This window comes from Podarcis gaigeae (genome assembly GCF_964106915.1).
Source record: "Podarcis gaigeae genome assembly, chromosome: 17".
In the NCBI taxonomy this organism is placed as follows: Eukaryota; Metazoa; Chordata; class Lepidosauria; order Squamata; family Lacertidae; genus Podarcis; species Podarcis gaigeae.
Genome location: NC_139694.1, coordinates 28,176,491 through 28,195,687, shown reverse-complemented (window position 1 = coordinate 28,195,687; position 19,197 = coordinate 28,176,491). Strand labels below are relative to the sequence as shown.

The window sequence follows — 19,197 nt, the reverse complement described above, 5'->3', positions numbered from 1 at the left end:
ACGGCCAGAGATGGGTTGTGCGCCGCTTTGCAGCCATGCTGCGTAAAAATCCTACCTCCGATCAGTCCTTTTGTGGTGCTTGCCAGCAGCGGATCTTTGAATTATTATTATTTTTTGCTATTAATGTAAATCAACTTGCTTCTGACTTTTGGGGCGGCGGGGTGTAAAATCAGAGGGATTCAACATCACAGCAAACGTTTTGCCAGACCCTTGTGGAAAAGCAAACAACGTATCCCGGGAACTGCAGTTTGTTAAGGGTGCTGGGAATTGTAGCTTTGAGGGGGGGCAAACTACAATGTGATGCGTGCACAGCTAATCTGTGTGTGTGTGTGTGTGTGAGAGAGAGAGAGAGAGAGAGAGAGAGAGAGAGAGAGAGAGAGAGAGGTGTTCCTATGAAGACTTTCTTGTATGTTTCTATGTAAAGAATGCCAGAACGGGATGTGGGGGAAGGAGAGAGAGGCGGGAGGGGGGACGATGCTGCGCAGAGCACTCTCAAAATGCCAGATGCGCCCACAGCTTGGCAACCCCCTGGACTGTGCATGCAGAAAAGCAGCACCTCAGGGTGGCAGGCTTTATGCTAGCTTGCTACAGGCGAGGACGTCTTCCCAGAGAGCTCTTAAGGGGGAGCGGATGCACAGACGGGTCGAAAGTCCAGCTGTTGTTCTCGGAGTGACCCACTTTTGATGGGGAAGTTCCTGCACATTCGCCTCTGCTGTCCCGGTCCTAGACTGGTTCCTCATCGTGACGTCGGGCCGCCGAGAGAGGGAGCCAGCGGGCCTGGATAGAGACCTGCGGATCCGTGGGAAAGGAGGAAGGGAGACGCAGCCAAGCGCAGGAAAAGAGTGGACTGGACGGCTCCGCCCGCCGGGGAAGGTCTGCTCGAAGAGCGTCCGCGCCGTCGGGAAGCGGGCAACGTCGACCGAGAACCGAGTCCTGGTCACAGGCGAAGGAGGGGAGATCGCTGCTGCGTCCTTGCGCGGACGCCGGGAGGGATCTCTCTGATGATCTGACGGATCCTTTGAGGGAGCCCGGCAGCAGGGCACCAAGGGGCCGGCTGCATAGATGCCCTACTGACAACCCGTGAGGTCTTCGGCTTCGTGGGATGAATCCTGCCCCCGGCTCGGACATGGATGGAGGGGGCGGCCGCGGCGAGGCGGATGAGCTGGCCAACGCCGCTGCCCGGGGGGACCTGGAGACTTTGAGGCGGCTGCTGGATGGCGGGGCGGACCCCAACGCGGTGAATCGCTTCGGCAGGGCCCCGATCCAGGTAGGTCCGTCCGGGGACAGTAGGAGGAAGGCCGGAGAGCCATAGATAGGTGGGTGAGAGACTGCCCGGGGGGGGGGAGTAGCCAGGATTTATGTTGGGGTGCGGGCAGGACACCCACCTGTCGCCATTCTCTGTCGACCAAATTCGGAATGAAATGTCTCCACACCAATTGACTTGCTTTTCACTCTAAGTGGCCAGGAAATAAATGGTCAAAACTTTTCAAATATTCTGATCATTTCTACTTTAAGTTAAGTATTTTTTTTTATTATTTGATTTAGGTCAGGGCGGCTGACCCCCTGATCCCGCCCATGGCTGAAATTTTAAACGTAAGGTTTAGAGGTGCGGAGTATGAGTACCACTCGGGGGCTAAACTAGATTTATTGGGGGCTTTGCGGAGAGGGGCTTATTTTGGGGGAGGGGGTTAGTTTTAACAACCCATAGTCAACCCGTGTCCAGTGCGAGTCAGATCCTAGTAGCTGTTCATTCCTAGCTATGCGCACGCCATACATTTAAAGCGCATCCATCCCTCTCAAAGAAACTTGGGAACTGTAGTTTAAGGGTGCTGAGGACCCCGCATAGTGCCGTGGTTAGAGTGCTGGACTTGGACCTTGGAGTCCAGGGTTCAACTCTTCACTCAGGGCTGATCATCCCCCCACCCAAAAAATAACCACTCCCAAACTCAGGTGGAAGAGGAGGAGTCAAACCAGATTACACCCAGATCCGAAATACAGCAATTAATCACAGTTTGTGTGTGCTGCTGACTGACCTAGCGAGCGAGTAAGCTGTTAAAATTGGGGTGGGGGGCAGGATTTAACGTCCACCCTTTTAACGTGGCAAATGGATCCATGAAAAGTTAGAAAAGTTGTTCGGAGGAACCCTAAACGCTGGAGGATTGGCTTCGTGCCACCCCCAAGTTTGGGTCCTTGTTGCGTAGCTTGCCCTGTCCGAGGAAACTAAGAATAAATAAAATAAAATAGAGAGGTGAACAAAATGATTGGAGAATAAAATTATTGGAGCAATCGCTGTCCCACGTTCGGACTCTCCTCCCTGCGCCCACAGCCAAACAACAGCAACCACAGTGTTGTCTTTGGAAAATAATATATTTAAATAAGGATCTTGTTTCAGTTTATGTTTCCGTAACAGAAGTACTGTATAGAACAGATCCCCACTTCGGAAACAGATTTCAGTAGCAAATATTAACATTTCAAGTGAGGAGAACCAGCCCTCTAATAATACATTCAGTTACCAGAATGTGTCCTGTTTTATTCTCAAATCGATTTGAGACCCTCCCCAGGTCCGTCTTCTCAGCCATATAAAACGCAGCCATTTAAAACACATGACATCTCTCCCCGCCCAAGAATCCTGAGATGTGTGGTTTACCCCTCACACGAAACTACAGTTTCCAGGACTGGGGGGTGGGGGGTGGGCTGGAGTCGTGTGTTTCAAATATATGGTGTCTGCCTAGATTGAGGAGAGAGAATGAAAAATCACTGCAACCCCGAAATGACTGGAGACATTAAGACTAAAATCTAGAATTAATCATCAACCATATACATATTCATCTCACTCTTATTCATAGCTGTCAACTTTTTACCCTTTTAAAGGGAAATTCCCTTATTCCGAATAGGATTCCTCTCAAGAAAAGGGAAAAGATGACAGCTATACTCTTATTTAACCTCATTGGGGTATCTTTGTTTTTCACAATGGGAAAAGTTGCTTTTAAAAGTCACCTGGGGGTCACACATCTCTCGAAAACTACCTCCCCTTTTCTGTTCTGGGTTTTATTCTAACTTTTTGATTCCGTAGCTGGAGATCGAGAAATCCAGCTCAGATTTCGGCCGATGGCGGCAACTCGGCCTCACTGACCGATTAATTTAAAGTTCTCTGCATGAACACACACGAAAGCTCATACCAATAACTAAATTAGTTGGTCTCTAAGGTGCTACTGGAAGGAATTATTTCATTTCATTTCATTTCGACTACGGCAGACCAACACGGCTACCTACCTGCCTGAAAAGAGCTAGCGAAACACAGAAAAGACTTCGGGTATGAAATGCCATTCGTGCCTACTCAGAAGTAAGCCCCATTGAGGTTAACAGAAGCCTTGCGCTCATGTAAAGTGAGTATTACATGCAATCATGAGAGCCAACTCCTAGGGGCCGAGGTCCCTTCGGGGCCCCCCCATAAAATATAGAGGGGCCCAGGCTGCCATGGACGTAGCCAGGGGGAGGCAGCGAGGGGCCAATTAAGTAAATAAATAAAAATACTTAACTGACCAATTGTGTCACAGATAACTGGGTTCGCCCCCCCCCCCAATAAATCGTGGCTACGCCCATGGACGACACCCCCCCCCCCAAGTTGAGGGAAATTCTCATTCAAATGGTGTGTGTGTCACTTGTGATCGATTATGCGGGGCAGGGCTTAGTTGCCCCTCCCCCCAATATTTTAATCAAGTCCCCCCTCCCCGCGATCCTAACCGCATTAACCTGGGAGTAAGCCCCGCGCTGGATTTTGTAAGGCTCCCTTCCAGCCTTGTATGTTTTTTAAACTGAGATTTGCAAGCCCGTCTTCGGCAACGTTGCCCCCAAACTTCCAACGTTTTGAAGCTCAATGGGGCTTACTTTCGAGTGATCACGGATGATACGTTCGCGCTCTTAAGCAGCTGCACTTAATCGTAACTCTTTGATTTTATCAACGCGCGAAATCAAGCAGAAAACGGAATTGTCAAGCAGAAAACGGGCATGACATTTCGAAGCAGAGAGAGGCAAAAAGAGGACCAGAGATATCAGTCCGGATTTGGGTATAATTAGAATTACAATAAGTCTGTTTTAAAATAAAAACACAACCCGCACGGATATCCCTTCTTTTACAGCGGAGTGAAAGGAGAATGTTAGCCGCTTTAAGACTCCCTAGGAACAGGTAGTGATAAAGCGAGATATCAAATCCAAACTCCTCCTCCTCCTCCTCCTCCTCCTCTTCTTCTTCTTCTTCTTCTTCTTCTTCTTCTTCTTCTTCTTCTTCTTCTTCTTCTTCTTCTTCTTCTTCTTCTTCTTCTTAGTGCTTTTTCATTTTAAAAACAAATGCGTTGTTTTTAAAATGGTGCCGATTTAGCACAATCAGGCGCTTAACTCCGTACAAGAACCTGCACCTCTCCAAACCCGCAATCTCTAAGCATCCTAACCTTTTGGCCATGCTGGAATTCCAACGTCTGAAGGGCCACACATTCCACATCCTTGGTTTAAACTGCAGGCATAGGCAAACTCCGGCCCTCCAGATGTTTGGGACTACAATTCCCATCATCCCTAGCTAACAGGACCAGCGTTCAGGGATGATGGGAATTGTAGTCCCAAACATCTGGAGGGCCGGAGTTTGCCTATGCCTGGTTTAAAGCCTCTGCTGTGACGCGTCTTCACTTTTCCTCTTCGCGTCTATAGTTCTTCCGGGAAGAAAAGTGAATTCTGGTAGACTTTTATTTCACTGAGCCTCTTTTAGAAATTATACCTTTGTTACTAATGCCAGTCAGTTACTGTATTAAACTGAAGTGGGATGGCCCGCATTTCCTTGATGATGCCAGCCCGACTGAATGAAAAAGGGCAGCTTTCATGTTTCCAATTGTAGCAGCTCGTTCCCTCTCCAAATCACGACCACGCATCACCGCGAGTTATTGCATTGCGTTTGTGAATCGATTTACTCTACCTACTCCGCCTCAGCTGGGCTGTGAACAGAGAGCAACGCGGAAGGATGCAAAAAATAAAATAAAATAATACTGTTTTTTAGTTCTTTTAGGGTCTGAGGCAAAATCATTCGTCAAGCAGAGGTTTCGTTTGCGTCCGTCCAGCTTCGCACTCGTCCCTAGAGATGGCTGCAGCTTTTAATTTAGCATTAGATTCAAACGTCAACCTTGCAGACATAAAGAGCCCTATTTTATTTTATTTTTTTAAAAAGACTCCGACTTCCCTCCAAGAAAACCACCACCTGAAGATCCAGGCCTTTGGTGAACATTTATTTCTTATAACATTAAAAATGTCAATATTTGGCATTTGATAAGAGTGGCTGCGCTCACACCCCGCTGCTAGTTCAGGTTTTCTTTCTTCGCTTGGTTTCCTCGCTCGTTTCGTCCCTCCGGTTTTCCTTGCTGCTCAAGAACTGCCCCTCTCACTACAGCCCATCTGGAGAGTTTGCAGACCCGCCTTTCCGAAGCAAGCGCAACGCGCGCGCCAGTTTGGGCTGAGATTGATTCGGTGGGAGCCGTCCTTCTTCATGGGAAAGAAGCGGCAGAAGCGAAAACGTTCGCCTCGGTGGAGAGAGAAGACACGGATCCTGTTATCTCCAGCTGGGATCCTTCTGAATAACTCCCTCGAAAGAAAGAAAACTAAATAATAATAATAATAATAATAATAATAATAATAATAATAATAATAATAATAATAATAATTTATTTATACCCCGCCCATCTGGCTGGGTTTCCCCAGCCACTCTGGGTGGCTTCCAACAAAGTATTAAAATAAAAGCCGAGCGTGCTTTATTATGTATTATTATGTATTATTATTATTATTATTATTATTATTATTATTATTATTCGGAAGCATGTCCCACCATTTTCAGTTTTATGGGACGCGTTTCCACCCCAAAAAATTGAATGGTATGCACCGTTCGTCATTCTGGGTGTCATGCTATGAATGACTCAGCCGGATACCACCCTTAAAAATCTTATTACTGTTGATTATTAAACTTATTAAAACTACTACTACTACTTACTCCATCCCCGAAAGAGAGGTCTATCAGAAACCTTTCGGTTTCTTGAGATTTGCCCAGTTCCAACAAAGAGCCTCTTGCCAATTTCTCCGAAATGGTCCCTTCGAAGGACGCGGAGTAAACGGAGCTTTGGCCGGATAAAGCCTAGCGGTGTCCTTTACCAGACTTTCCGAGACGTTTGTGGGATGCTTCGCCCCAAGGAAACCCTCTTTACCCCTAGCTTCTGAAACTTGACGTGTGTACTTTTAGGACTCGCCTTATTTTGTGTTTGTAAGTTATTTTAAACTCTCTTTAATATCGCTTTAATGTTGGAACCCCCCAGGGATCTTAGACGGAGGGGCGGGCAAATAATAATAATAATAATAATAATAATAATAATAATAATATGATCGTATGATTGACTTTTCAACTTTTACCCTTTGACACTGCGCCTTTTAAAGTTCAGATCCAACTTAGGGTACAATAATTCAGGATAAAATAAGGGGGGGAGGTAAGCCCCGCCCCAATAATCAATCACATAATCCTATGACGCGGTGCACACACATCATTTGAATGGCAATACCCATCAACTTTAGGGGGGGCCCTCAAATATTTTATTGGTGGGACAAAGCCGCCTAGACCCATAGGAGTTGGCTCCTATGAACAGTACACAGATTAGCAAACACCCCCCCCCAATTATTTAATCAGAAATATTATGAGCTAATTAATGCAGAGTGGCGGTCAGGATCTTGGCCATTTCAGCCCGCAGAACATGGCCGCTCCAAGTGCCTAGACAGAAAGCGTAAAGATGCGCAAACCTTGACTTTCCTCTCCTCTTTTCCCTCCAGGTTATGATGCTGGGGAACCCCGGGGTAGCTCAGTTGCTTCTGCAAAGAGGAGCGGATCCCAACCGCCCCGACCCGTCCACCGGCACGTTCCCGGTCCACGACGCGGCCCGCGGGGGCTTCCTGGACACGCTGAGGGTCCTGCGCCGAGGGAGCGCTCGCTTCGACGTGCGGGACCGCTGGGGACGCCGCCCGCTGGACTTGGCTGAAGAAAGTGGCCAGAGCCGGGTGGTCGCTTACCTCCAGGCACCATCGGGCTGAAACTGTCTTGACTTGAGATCCGGGATGAAGTCAGAAGACCAAGCGGAGAGCTCCCCATCCCGCCGCCGCCGGAGAAGAATCGCGGGTGCGTAAACTTAAGACCCTTTGGCTTGGCTCTTGAACCCCACCCGTCAGAGACAAGCGAGATGGAGCTACAATTTCGGCGCCAGGATAAACTCTACGATCCTGCTTCGTTTGAAATGTGGCTTGTTAGATGTTTACATGCTTCCACTACGCATGGAGAATGGGTATGTCGGTTCGTGGGACAGTGTCTCCTGGTCTCCCACACACCTCAGTCTCCCATGTACAATGATGTTCTAAAAGGAAACTGAGACAATAGTCCAGGGGTTGGGGATTCATGGCTTCCCAGATTTTGCGGGATGAACAGCTCCCATGTATCCTTGACCATGATTCCCCACAATGGATGGGGTTGGTGTGGCAGTGCTGGATTTAAGGCAGTGTGGGCAGGAGACACCCCCCCACTCCACCCACAGGGCACTGAGCCAAGGGGGTGCAAAATTGAGAAGATCCATTCCGGGCTGCCATAGAACCATAGAATTGTAGAGTTGGAAGCCACCACAAAGGCTCACTTAGTCCAACTGCCTGCACTGCAGAAATCTTTTTGCCTAATGTGGGGCTCCAACTCAGGAGCCTGAGATGAAGAGTCAAGACACCCCCCCCCCCCATCTGCAAGAGCCCCAGTCTCAGATTACGAAGCTCTGCTCTGGTTTGTGTTATGGATGTTAACAGTGTTCCGTGTGTGAAATGTAAATAGCACTTTGAAATGTAGTATTGGGGAGTATTGGGGACGCGGGTGGTGCTGTGGGTTAAACCACAGAACCTAGGGCTTGCTGATTGGAAGGTCAGCGGTTTGAATCCCTGCGACGGGGTGAGCTCCCGTTGCTCAGTCCCTGCTCCTGCCAACCTAGCAGTTTGAAAGCACGTCAAAGTGCAAGTAGATAAATAGGTACCGCTCCGGTGGGAAGGTAAAAGGTGTTTCCATGCACTGCTCTGGTTCACCAGAAGCAGCTTAGTCATGCTGGCCACATGACCCGGAAGCTGTACGCCAGCTCCCTCGGCCAATAAAGCGAGATGAGCGCCGCATCCCCAGAGTCGGTCACGACTGGACCTAATGGTCAGGGGTCCCTTTACCTTTACCTTTTTGGGGAGAATGAAGATTGTGCCAACCTGTCACCTCTTGCCTAAATGCACTCTGCTCCTGTTGCCATGGTTTTTCATTTGCACAGGTTATGCCTGTTAGTTTTTCCTTGAAGGCCCCAGAGGAAAAATTAATGGAGGAACGAAAGGATGAAGGATGGCCTTTGCAATATAATTACACATCACCTTTTTTTATTATTCATCCGCCAATTTCTTTTTAAGAAGTTCACACAAACGCTTTTGAATTCTTAAAGTGTCAAAATGAATCCTTCAATCTGACTATATGAGATAGATAATCCATATTAATGCCATGCAATCAGGTTTCAAGGAAGCAATGCCTGGATAAATGTGAGACCCTGAAAATGTTAAATATGCAGTCAGGGTGCTTCCAGACAGAAACTGAATATATTGCATATGGGTCATTGGCAACAAGTTTTAGTTTTTTGCTTTTCACTTATCTGGTTTTTCCTGGAAAAATCTGGATTAAACGTGAGCGAGGATAGAGATTGACCCCTATAAAAAAACATGCATACTCAGTAGGTATTCTGGAATTCCTTAGTCAAACCAGCTGAAATGGGAGATAGTAATACATTTTATTTGTATACTGACTGGGGTTTAAGCAGATAACTTTATAAACATAGTGTGGAATCCAGAGAAAGTTCAGGATGCCTGAACTGCATTGAAGCCCTGGACAAAGTTAGAGATTTAATCCCCAGTTGTTTAATAAAGTTTGGCACACACCTAATTTGCACTGGGCTTTTTCTAGGAAAACAAATCATTGTACCCTAAGCCTTCCCTGTAAAAGGAAATCACCGCTAACAACTATTTAAGGCAACCTTTTGATTCAGGAAGTGTAAATTCGTTGTTAAGGAGATATCTAGGAATAATAATAATAAATTAATAAATATATATATTTTAATCTATACCCTGCCATTCCCGGTTCAGAAAACTGGGCTCAGGGCAGCTAACAACAAATTTAAATCACTTTATTGTAGAAGCAGCATAAAATACAGTATAAAGCATTAATAACAATAAAATTCAAAATTCAAAAATCAATTTGGGGAAAACCCATCCAATAAACATTAGATAGTCACCAGGGCTAGCTAGCTGAATTAGTCCTACTTGGGCCAGTGAGGAGGCCAGGGGAGAATTAGCTGTGGGGTCTCAGAGTGGGTAATCTTCATAAAAGGGGAGGGGGAGGGAAGAGAAGGGGAAAAAATATCAGGCTGAATTCAAATTAAAGGCCAGACAGAATAGCTCTGTCTTACAGGCACAACAGAAGGAGGTTAAATCCAGAAGGGCCCTAGTCTTATGGGACAGAGCATTCCACCAGGTCGGAGCCATCACTGAAAAGGCCCTGGCCCTGGTGAAGAATGGAGCTAATCTCTCAGGTGCACTTCAAAGGGAAGCCCCACAAAAACTAAATTAATATATAAACAGCTTTTGATACCATTGGCCATGGTATTCTTCTGGCGCAGCTGTTAACGGGTACATGAAACTGGTGGATGGGTTATCTGGAGTTTTGATGTATGGTGCCAGCAATAAGCTGGTGACACACAGCTCTACTTCTCTGTTAGATCTGCAGATGTAGCAACAGTTGTGCCTCTAGGTGAGGCTTCCTCAACCTCGGCCCTACAGATGTTTTTGGCCTACAACTCCCATGATCCCTAGCTAGCAGGACCAGTGGTCAGGGATGATGGGAACTGTAGTCTCAAAACATCTGGAGGCCTGCGGTTGAGGAAGCCTGCTCTAGACCAACATCTGGCCTTGGTTGGATGAGAACTAATGAACTGAAGCTTAATCCAGACAAGATGGTTCCCTAGACCAGGTAAAGGGGATGTCACCTGTTCTGGGTGGAGAGTTACACTTCCTTGGAAGTAGCAGGTACATAGCTTGGTGGTACTCCTGGATCTGTTACTTGAAGCTCAAATGACCTTGGTGGCATCAAGGGCCACCCAACAGATTTGAGTGGTGGCCCATCTGTACAGAGACAGCCTAACTTCTGTTGTCTATGCTCTGGTAACCTCTAGACTAGATTACTGCAATGGGTTGTACATGGGGCTGCCTCTGGAGACTGTTTGAAATCTGTAGCTGGTGCAGAATTCAACAGCCAGACTGCTGGCCAGGACAAGATGGATCTGAGCATATAAAACCAATCCTGGCACAAATGTAATAGCTACCAAATAGCTACTGGATTTGACTCAACCTGCTGGTTTTGAGCTATAAAGCCTTATGCAGGATACAACTACCTAAAAGACATGAACCAGTACATGAACCAAATAGGATCCTACATTCAGCATCTATGTGCCCCCTTCAAGGAAAGTGTGGGTGGTGGGAACATGAAAATGGGCCTTTTCATGGTGGCTCCCCACTTACAGATATATGTATCACAGACATGTATGAATGAAAATGTTTTTTTTTTTCCATGTTTTGTGTTGTGCTTTTAATCTTTGCACTGTTTTGTATATTGCTTTGGGTTACATGTTGCAAAGGAAAGTAGCTAATAAGTGCAATTAATAATAATATTCTGAGAATATTGAAGTGTTGTACCAGCCAGGGAGAGGCAGGCCCTCACAGAGGCCTGGGCCTCTTCCAGATTTTGAGGCCTTTAGTCATAATAACAATTAAAAATGATGACACATTGAAACATAACAAGGCACTTCCCCAAAACAGTGAGTTGCTTGCTTATATGTAATCAGCTAATTATATGTCAAGGGAGCCCCACTAATTACAGTCTAATCTTGTGCCACCATAACCAATATATATTTATGAGTATTTATGCAAAAAAATAAGTTATTTAATATGATATTATTCTTTATAAGTTAAGAAATCAAGTCTTCTACCAAATCACATCTCTTATTACCTTAAATTTGCAGCTCTACCCTGAGTGGGTATGTCTCATTTTCATCTGATGTGCACAAAAACAAGTTATGAAACTTATCACGTGCCATAAAATCTTCAAAGTGGCGCCTTTGAGCTTGAAGCCCAGGTCAAATGGCTTTCCTGGCTCCCTTTCAAATTGGCCTTGGGTAGGAGTATGTCATCTGTAGTCAGAGAGCTACTGCAGGTTCTGCTTGCTGAATAAGGAAGAGAGAGATTTCTTCAGCCTCCTTGCTTAGAACAAAAACACACACTCTTTCTTTCTTTCTTTCTTTCTTTCTTTCTTTCTTTCTTTCTTTCTTTCTTTCGTTCTTTCTTTCTTTCTTTCTTTCTTTCTTTCTTTCTTTCACTGGCCATTCCATTCACAGGTTATGATCCACAGAATGTGTCGTGTACATGATTGACACTGACATCCATGGGTGATGGCTCAGAAATTCAGACATATGAAGTGGTATTCGAGTAAGCTGGACTCAAGAGTAAACCTGCTCCAATTCATGAACCTAACTTAGCTATGCCCATTGATTTCAATGTATCTGATAAAAACTTACTTGAATATCTCCCATAGTAACAGACTCTTTTGGTACTATTCATGTGCATCTTGCAAGCTGAAAACTAGCCTCTGTCATCCCATTTTCAGCAACATCTGAATGGTAATACGTGTAATATGTGCTCCAGCTCTGGCAGGTTTCAGTGGAAGGGTCACTGCTGAATTATTCTATAGTCATTAAGTATAGAGGACTTGGGTAGAAAATGTTTGATCTGTAGATAATCATGGAAGCATATTCTAAGTGAAGGAACTAACGGTTGGACCAGAGAGCCCAAATGGGATGGTTATGATGCTACCTTTCTGAGCCCATTGAACTCAATGGGACTTCTGAGTAGAGCTCTGTGAAGGATCAGGCTCCGGGGGAAGTGAATCTGTCAAGTACTTGGACTAGTTAGCATTTCTTAGCAGTGGCGTAGCGTGGGTTGTCAGCACCCGGGGCAAGGCAAGTAATTTGCACCCCCTAACCCGTGGATTTGCGCCCCCTAACCCTAACCCCCAGATGTTGCACCCGGTGCGGCCGCCCCCCCCTGCACCCCCCACGCTATGCCACTGTTTCTTAGCCTGTGACAGATTACCACTGGGCTTTACTGACTTGTTTTACTGCTGTTTGGTATTCATGTTATTTAAATAAAAGTATCAATGGACCGCTCACAGGAATCCCCATCTGTTTTTATCCAGTGCCTCTCCTCATCAGCAGTCAAGTAATTAAAATCGGGGTGAACTATAAAATCAGTTTTATTGGACTAATTCACAGTAAAACAAGCGCTTTATTAATTAAATGCAGAACAGAAAAGCAACCTTTTAAGAAGTTGCAAGCTTACCCAACTGTTAACAATCTATTTAACTAGAAGAAGAAGAAGAGTTTGGATTTGATATCCCGCCTTTCACTCCCTTTAAGGAGTCTCAAAGCGGCTAACATTCTCCTTTCCCTTCCTTCCCCACCACAAACACTCTGTGAGGTGAGTGAGACTGAGAGACTTCAGAGAAGTGTGACTAGCCCAGCAGCTGCATGTGGAGGAGTGGAGACGTGAACCCGGTTCACCAGATTATGAGTCCACTGCTCTTAATCACTACACCACACTGGCTCTCACTAGAGCTTCACATTTTTGCTTTTACGAAAGCAAAAAGCCCAGCCTCTTTGATTTCCCCATGTTCTCAGAGCAGCTAACCACATACTGTATCTTGTGAACACACAATCCCCAACATCTCCACATAGGGCTGGAAGAGATTCCTTCTTTAAAACCCTGGAGAGGTGCTACCAATCACTGTAGACAATATTGAGCCAATAAGCCTATAAGACTATAGAAGATAGCTCATGATGATCTCCAGATGCTGGCCTGCTTTTTCACTGTACTTTTAAAAAAAGTATTTTAATTGGTGGTTCCAGTTAGATCATTTTAGCATCTGGACTTAGACTCACAGGGCAGGGTCCTTTTTAGATGGCAATATGTAAAACACCAAAGGGACGTGGGTGGTGCTGTGGGTTAAACCACAGAGCCTAGGACTTGCCGATCAGAAGGTCGGCGGTTCGAATCCCCACGACAGGGTGAGCTCCCGTTGCTTGGTCCCTGCTCCTGCCCACCTAACAATTCAAAAGGACGTCAAAGTGCAAGTAGATAAATAGGTACCACTCCGGCGGGAAGGTAAACGGCATTTCCGTGCGCTGCTCTGGTTCGCCAGAAGCGGCTTAGTCATGCTGGCCACATGACCCGGAAGCTGTACGCCGGCTCCCTCGGCCAGTAAAGCAAGATGAGCGCCGCAACCCCAGAGTTGGTCACGACTGGACCTAATGGTCAGGGGTCCCATTACCCTTTACCTTTTTTATGTAAAACACCACTTACTTCGAAACGAGGGGATCTTCTGCTCTTTCTGCTGAGAGGTGCCCCAGAATCTGACCCAAAGTCACAGCTTTCAACATGTTTGGTTGGTTCTTTCCATCTTTATCCCTGTTGGTGGGGAAAGATCAGAGCATGAAGAAATAATCCATGAACACCACAAATTAATAACCCTGGAAGGATGCTCCAGAATTCTTAACAGCTTTTGAAATAGGCCTTTTCTCCCTAACGAAAGTGCATACATAGTAATTCAGTGTCTCCCCAGCTTCCAGCAATCCTTCCTTCAAACCCAATTTTTATGTGAGACCTTTGGCTATTATACCTCCACCCTCGTACCAGCTGTGATGAAGGCTGAAGCGCACAGACCTCTTTGAGCCAAAAACGATGCAGAACCTTTCACTAAAGAAGGGTTTGCTCACGGTTATCCCGTGATACCCTGGTCTCTTCTGTTCCCCTACATTTCCCCCTTGGTCTATTTCAAATTGAAACAGCTTCCAGGGGTGGGGACTGTCTCCCCCCCCCCAATAATCTGCAAACCACTCCTTATTTTAATTGTGCTATAATAAACCACATTATCTTAGCACTTTTCAAACTGACTAACCCTTATGCAGTCTGAGAAATAAAACCATGCAGTTACCAGAGTCAGGACTTTCTCCCAGTGCACAACAGGGCTTGTTCATCCTGGAGCAAAATGTAGATTTGCACCTTTCTGTCCCCCCATTAATGCAGGAGCCTCCATGTGACACCCCCAATTTCATTGTTGTCTTGGACCCTTCCCTCTTTAAATGTGGGGTTTCTTTCATTGGAAAGTATGAAATCGCTGGGATCAACAAACTCTAAATTTAAAAGGAGGTGGTCAGGTCCAGGGCTGTGAGAATGTTGAGGAAAGGTAGGAGAGGATATATTGATGAACTATTATTTCTCCTCCCTCAGGCTTGTGAGTAAGTAGCAGAGCACATTCCCTTGCACATTGCTGGAATCTAGTTGATGGATTCGTGAGAATCATTTGAGTTAAGAAATCCAATCTGGCTTGCCCAGTCTGGATAGTTCCTGGTAAATTTCCCCTTATGTATCCCTCTTAAAATAATAATACAACAGTCTTCATTAAAGGTAATTGTAAAGTTTACTTACATTCAGTTCATAGTAGTTTCCTGAAGGCAGGCTTTAGCTTATAGTTGCAGTTACATTTATAATAATAATAATAATAATAATAATAATAATAATAATAATAATAATAATTTATTATTTATACCCCGCCCATCTGGCTGGGTTTCCCCAGCCACTCTGGGCGGCTTCCAAAAAAATATATTAAAATACTGTAATACATCAAACATTAAAAGCTTCCCTAAACAGGGCTGCCTTCAAATGTCTTCTAAAAGTCTGGTAGTTGTTGTTCTCTTTGACATCTGGTGGGAGGGCGTTCCACACGAAGGGCGCCACTACCGAGAAGGCCCTCTGCCTGGTTCCCTTTATAGAGATACAAAGTGTGGCTTCATCCACATGGATGAGCCATGTGCTGCTGGCTAAGAGCCAGCAGAAGATGGTCCAAAAGGAAAATGGGAAAAGGCTGAAAAGAGGAATATGGCTGCGTGACTGGCCCTGTTTTAGGGTCTGCCAGGGTCACACCCATCTACCTGGTCACACACAGGAAGAGGAGGCTCCAGACCAGGTGTGACAGGAAGTCCTCCTGGCTGGAGCAACATTCCCCTGTGTGTCCTCTCTGGGCAAACAGGAAATGTTGTATTTGATTGTTTCAGTGATGTTACATCCCACAAGGGCAACACTAGGATGAGCAGGGCATCATGTGTACATCCCTACATGAATGGGGAGACAGGAAAATGCAAATGCAAGACCAGGTGCAGACCAAAATACCAAGGGCAACCCACTTACTTGACCTAATGATGGGTCCTTTTTGCTCCAAGCTACTAGGGACGTGGGTGGCGCTGTGGTCCAAAACACTGAGCCTCTTGGACTTGTCGATCGTAAGGTTGGCAGTTCGAATCCGTACAACGGGGTGAGCTCCCATTGCTCTGTCCTAGCTCCTGCCAACCTAGCAGCTCAAAAGCACACCAATGCAAGTAGATAAATAGGTACCACTGGGATGGGAAGGTAAATAGTGTTTCCGTGTGCTCTGGTTTCCGTCATGGTGTTCTGTTGCACCAGAAGTGGTTTAGTCCTGCTGGCCACATGACCCAGAAAGCTGTTTGTGGACAAACACCAGCTCCCTCGGCCTGAAAAGCAAGATGAGTGCCGCAACCCCATAGTTAAATTTGACTGGACTTAACCACCCTGAGGTCCTTTACCTTTTTACCTTTACCTGCTCCAAACTATGGTCAGACAGTGTGTCATGCACACAGGGAGACAACTTGATGTGGGATGTGAAACACATAGCAGTCAAGTACAACATTCCTAGAGTGGACATGCAAGGGGATGCTTGGTCCAGCCAGTAGAAAACTTCCTGTTTCCTCCTGGGCTGGGACAAACTTCCTCTGCATGTGACTAGAGGTGGGCTTGATCTTACCTGCCCAGGTACCAAAAAGGGGAAGGCAGGCAGCACACTCTCTCTTCTCCATCTTGTTATCTTCACTGCAACAGACTTCTGGGTATCCTTGATTTTCCTGAAGAGTGACAGATAGCAGTTACCAGAGTAAACTATCACACATGGACAAAACAGCAGCAGACAAACTATGGTGGACTTAACGGCTTAATATGAAAGCAGGAGGAAACATAATGGAAGAGGGTGGAGGAAGTTGTGTCAGGCCTTCCTCTGCTTGCATAACGTGGCTGACTGGTTGTACTCCAGCATGCAGGAACCATGTGGCTGCAGCCTTCTGTGAGAGCTTTAGAAGACTTCTGAAGGCAGCCCTGTTTACAGAAGTCTTTAATGTTTGATGCTTTATTGTATTTTTAATATTTTGTGGCTGGAGATACCCAGGCAGATGGTCAGGGTATGTATGTATAAATAAATAAATAAATAAATAAATAAATAAATAAATAAATAACAACAACTCCCCTGCCCCACACGACCTACACAATATACAGTATGCAGACAGTCTGGGCATGCAGGCACTAATCCTCACTAAGTAAAATTAAAGAGAGCCTGCTACTCAGAAGGGAAAGAAAAGAGACATGAAAGCAAAGGTTGTGCAGGTGATCAGAAGGAAAGTTTAGGAATGTAGCAGGTGAGACTTTTTAAGTACTGTTAATAATAAAAATAATAATGAGTTAATAATAATTGAATTTATATACCGCCCTATACCCAGGGGTCTCAGGGTGGTTCACAGAACAAAATCAAAATATAAAACCACAAAATATATAATCAAAATAAAAACAACAGCCCAATAACACCTCTCCAAACCCCCCCACTAAATCCTACAGAAATTAAATGTATTTATTGCATTTATAGCCCACGTATTTCTGCAATGAGACCAAGGTGGTGTCCTCGTTCTTCCTCTCCTCATTTATACCCCACAACAACCCTGTGAGGTAGGTTAGGCTGAGAAGCAGTGACTGGTCCAAGGGCACTTAGTGACCGTATGAATGCTGGTCTCCCAGATCCTACTCTGACACTCTTAATCAGTCCGTCCCACGAGCTCTCCAGTAGTTCCAATGTGCAGAAGCAGATTATTCCACAGATAATGGAGAGACAGGACAACTGACAGTTATTCCTCAAGGAAAATAACCTGGGATGAGCAGCAGAAGATGTTTCAGATCCCTCTCCTTGTAATCATTTAAGTCCTGAGATCTACTGCTGGCAGCTGAAATGGCCCTTCAGCCATTAGACACGGAATGAGTTTCCTCCGTGAGCGAGATCGCACCCTTCCTTCTGTTTCTGTTGCAATTTAACAATGAATACTATTCTACTAGAATTAACAATAATCGCTTCGGGCAAACCGCAGGTCTCATGGGGGTGCGGTTGGGGCACGCAAAATCTTTTAGAGCGGCTCTGAAATATTTTCTTTTGTGCGCCTAAGCTGCTGTCGTGGGAATAGAAGACCGACAAAAAGGAGGAGCAGGAAATTCTTCGGTCCTGCCAGTCTTGCTTAATTCTAAAGCAAACCTTTTCTGAAGGCGATCGGACGGACACCGGACTCCACGGCTCTCGGGGCTGTTCTTGAGATTCACCCGAAACCGAAACGGACCTGCCACGGCGCAGCAGGAAATGCGCTAGCTTTCTTGCTAACCATCTTGCACGAAAAGCTTGGGCCTTTTCTTGCGAGCTGCGGGATTTAAACTGGCGTTTTCGCGTTCCTTACCTCCACACAGAACGCGGAAGGATTTCTTCACGTTGCAGTCGAGACGGCTTGGCGATCCTTCAGCGTCCCCCTTCGGATCTGCGCAAGGAGACAGTGTGGTTTGGAGATCCCGAGAAGAAGGCTGAACCTCAGGCGACCAGAGATCTCTCTCGGGCTCCTTGCGAGTTTACCACCAAGTAAAAATCGTTTTAATTTTATTTTTAACAGGAAAAAAGTTTGGCCAGCTTCCCTTGCTTTCCGATTCGGCTAGCGGGATGCTGACGTCCCCTGGGCTCTGCCGGCAGAAGCTGACGACGCCCGGAGACAAAAACACAGCTGGGGAGGCCGGCTTCCAACGGAAAGCTAGACTAGCCCAGCTTGGCAAGCGCCCCCGCAGCTCCTGCTCTCCCCACCTACCACCAAAGGAGCCAACTCCTAGGGGCGAAGTCCTGTTGCGCCCCCATAGCATATTTGAGGTGGCGAGGCTCTCCCAAAGTTGATGAGCATTGCCATTCAAATGGCGTGCATGCGCTGCATCTTGTGATCGGTTATGTGGAGGGGGACTTTCCTGCTCTCCACCCCCCGCCACGTTTAATTCAAGTTGGCACCCCCGCCCCCACCCCAAGAGAAGATCTCACTCTTATCCGACCCGGGGAAGCGAAAGGTGGGGTATTGCGCCGCGTCTGCCGCTCGCCTGACAGCAACAACGTCTCCCTGCCAAGCACCGCCCTCAACGCGGAAATGCGCGCAGCGGATACGCGCAAGCGAGCTCTCCCGTTCAGGCTGCCCGCTACCCGCAGCCTTGCCCCGATAGGGCCGCTCTCGGCCCGCCTCCCTTCCCTCCCCTTCACCGGTGGAGACCGGTTTGGGCCGAAAAGAAGCCGCCCGCTCCCTCTGCGCCACGCGCGCCTGTTTCCCTGCAGCGCAGCGGGCCGAAAGCGAAGTGGCTTCAGCTGCAGCCCGGTTTAAAACAAACAAAATCGCCGAGCGGCTTCCTGATTGGCTGCACGGTCGGGTCAGATGGTGGTGCGTGTTTTCCACCTAGCAATTTCTCCTTTGACGTTTCGAATGGAAACAGTAGGGGAGGAGAGACAGTGGCTGGAGGAGGAGGAAAGGGGATGGTGATGGTGATGATGATTGGGGGGGACGGGGACGACAGTGCAGAGCGATCTCCTTCTAAAACTCTTTTTCTCCTCCTCCTCCTCCCCTTCACTGAAACATGGTGTGGCCCAAAGAGGAGGACATCTGCAGGGAACGGCCGGGGAGGAACGGAAGGGGAGTAACTTTTTGCGCCAGTGGGGACGCGGGCAACGTGAAACCTCCTTGGCAGAGTGCCAGGGAGCTGAACCTGCTTACATTAGGCTCTGGAGAGAGGAGCTCCCCTCCCCCAGCCACCCTCCCTCTCCGCTCCCCCCCCCCTCGCCACACGCTGCTC

General features: G+C 46.8%; 1 protein-coding gene across 1 annotated transcript in view; it reads left to right on the top strand.

Moving 5' to 3' along the window:
- Positions 1 to 467: 467 nt before the first annotated feature.
- LOC310835448 (uncharacterized protein) overlaps positions 468 to 19,197 on the top strand; it is a 37,362-nt gene continuing 18,632 nt past the window's right edge. The window contains exons 1-2 of the mRNA XM_083720081.1: positions 468 to 1,267; positions 6,850 to 7,102. Of these exons, the coding sequence (XP_083576207.1) occupies positions 1,103 to 1,267; positions 6,850 to 7,102 (418 nt within the window). The 5' untranslated portion in view covers positions 468 to 1,102. The remainder of the gene's footprint in view (positions 1,268 to 6,849; positions 7,103 to 19,197) is intronic.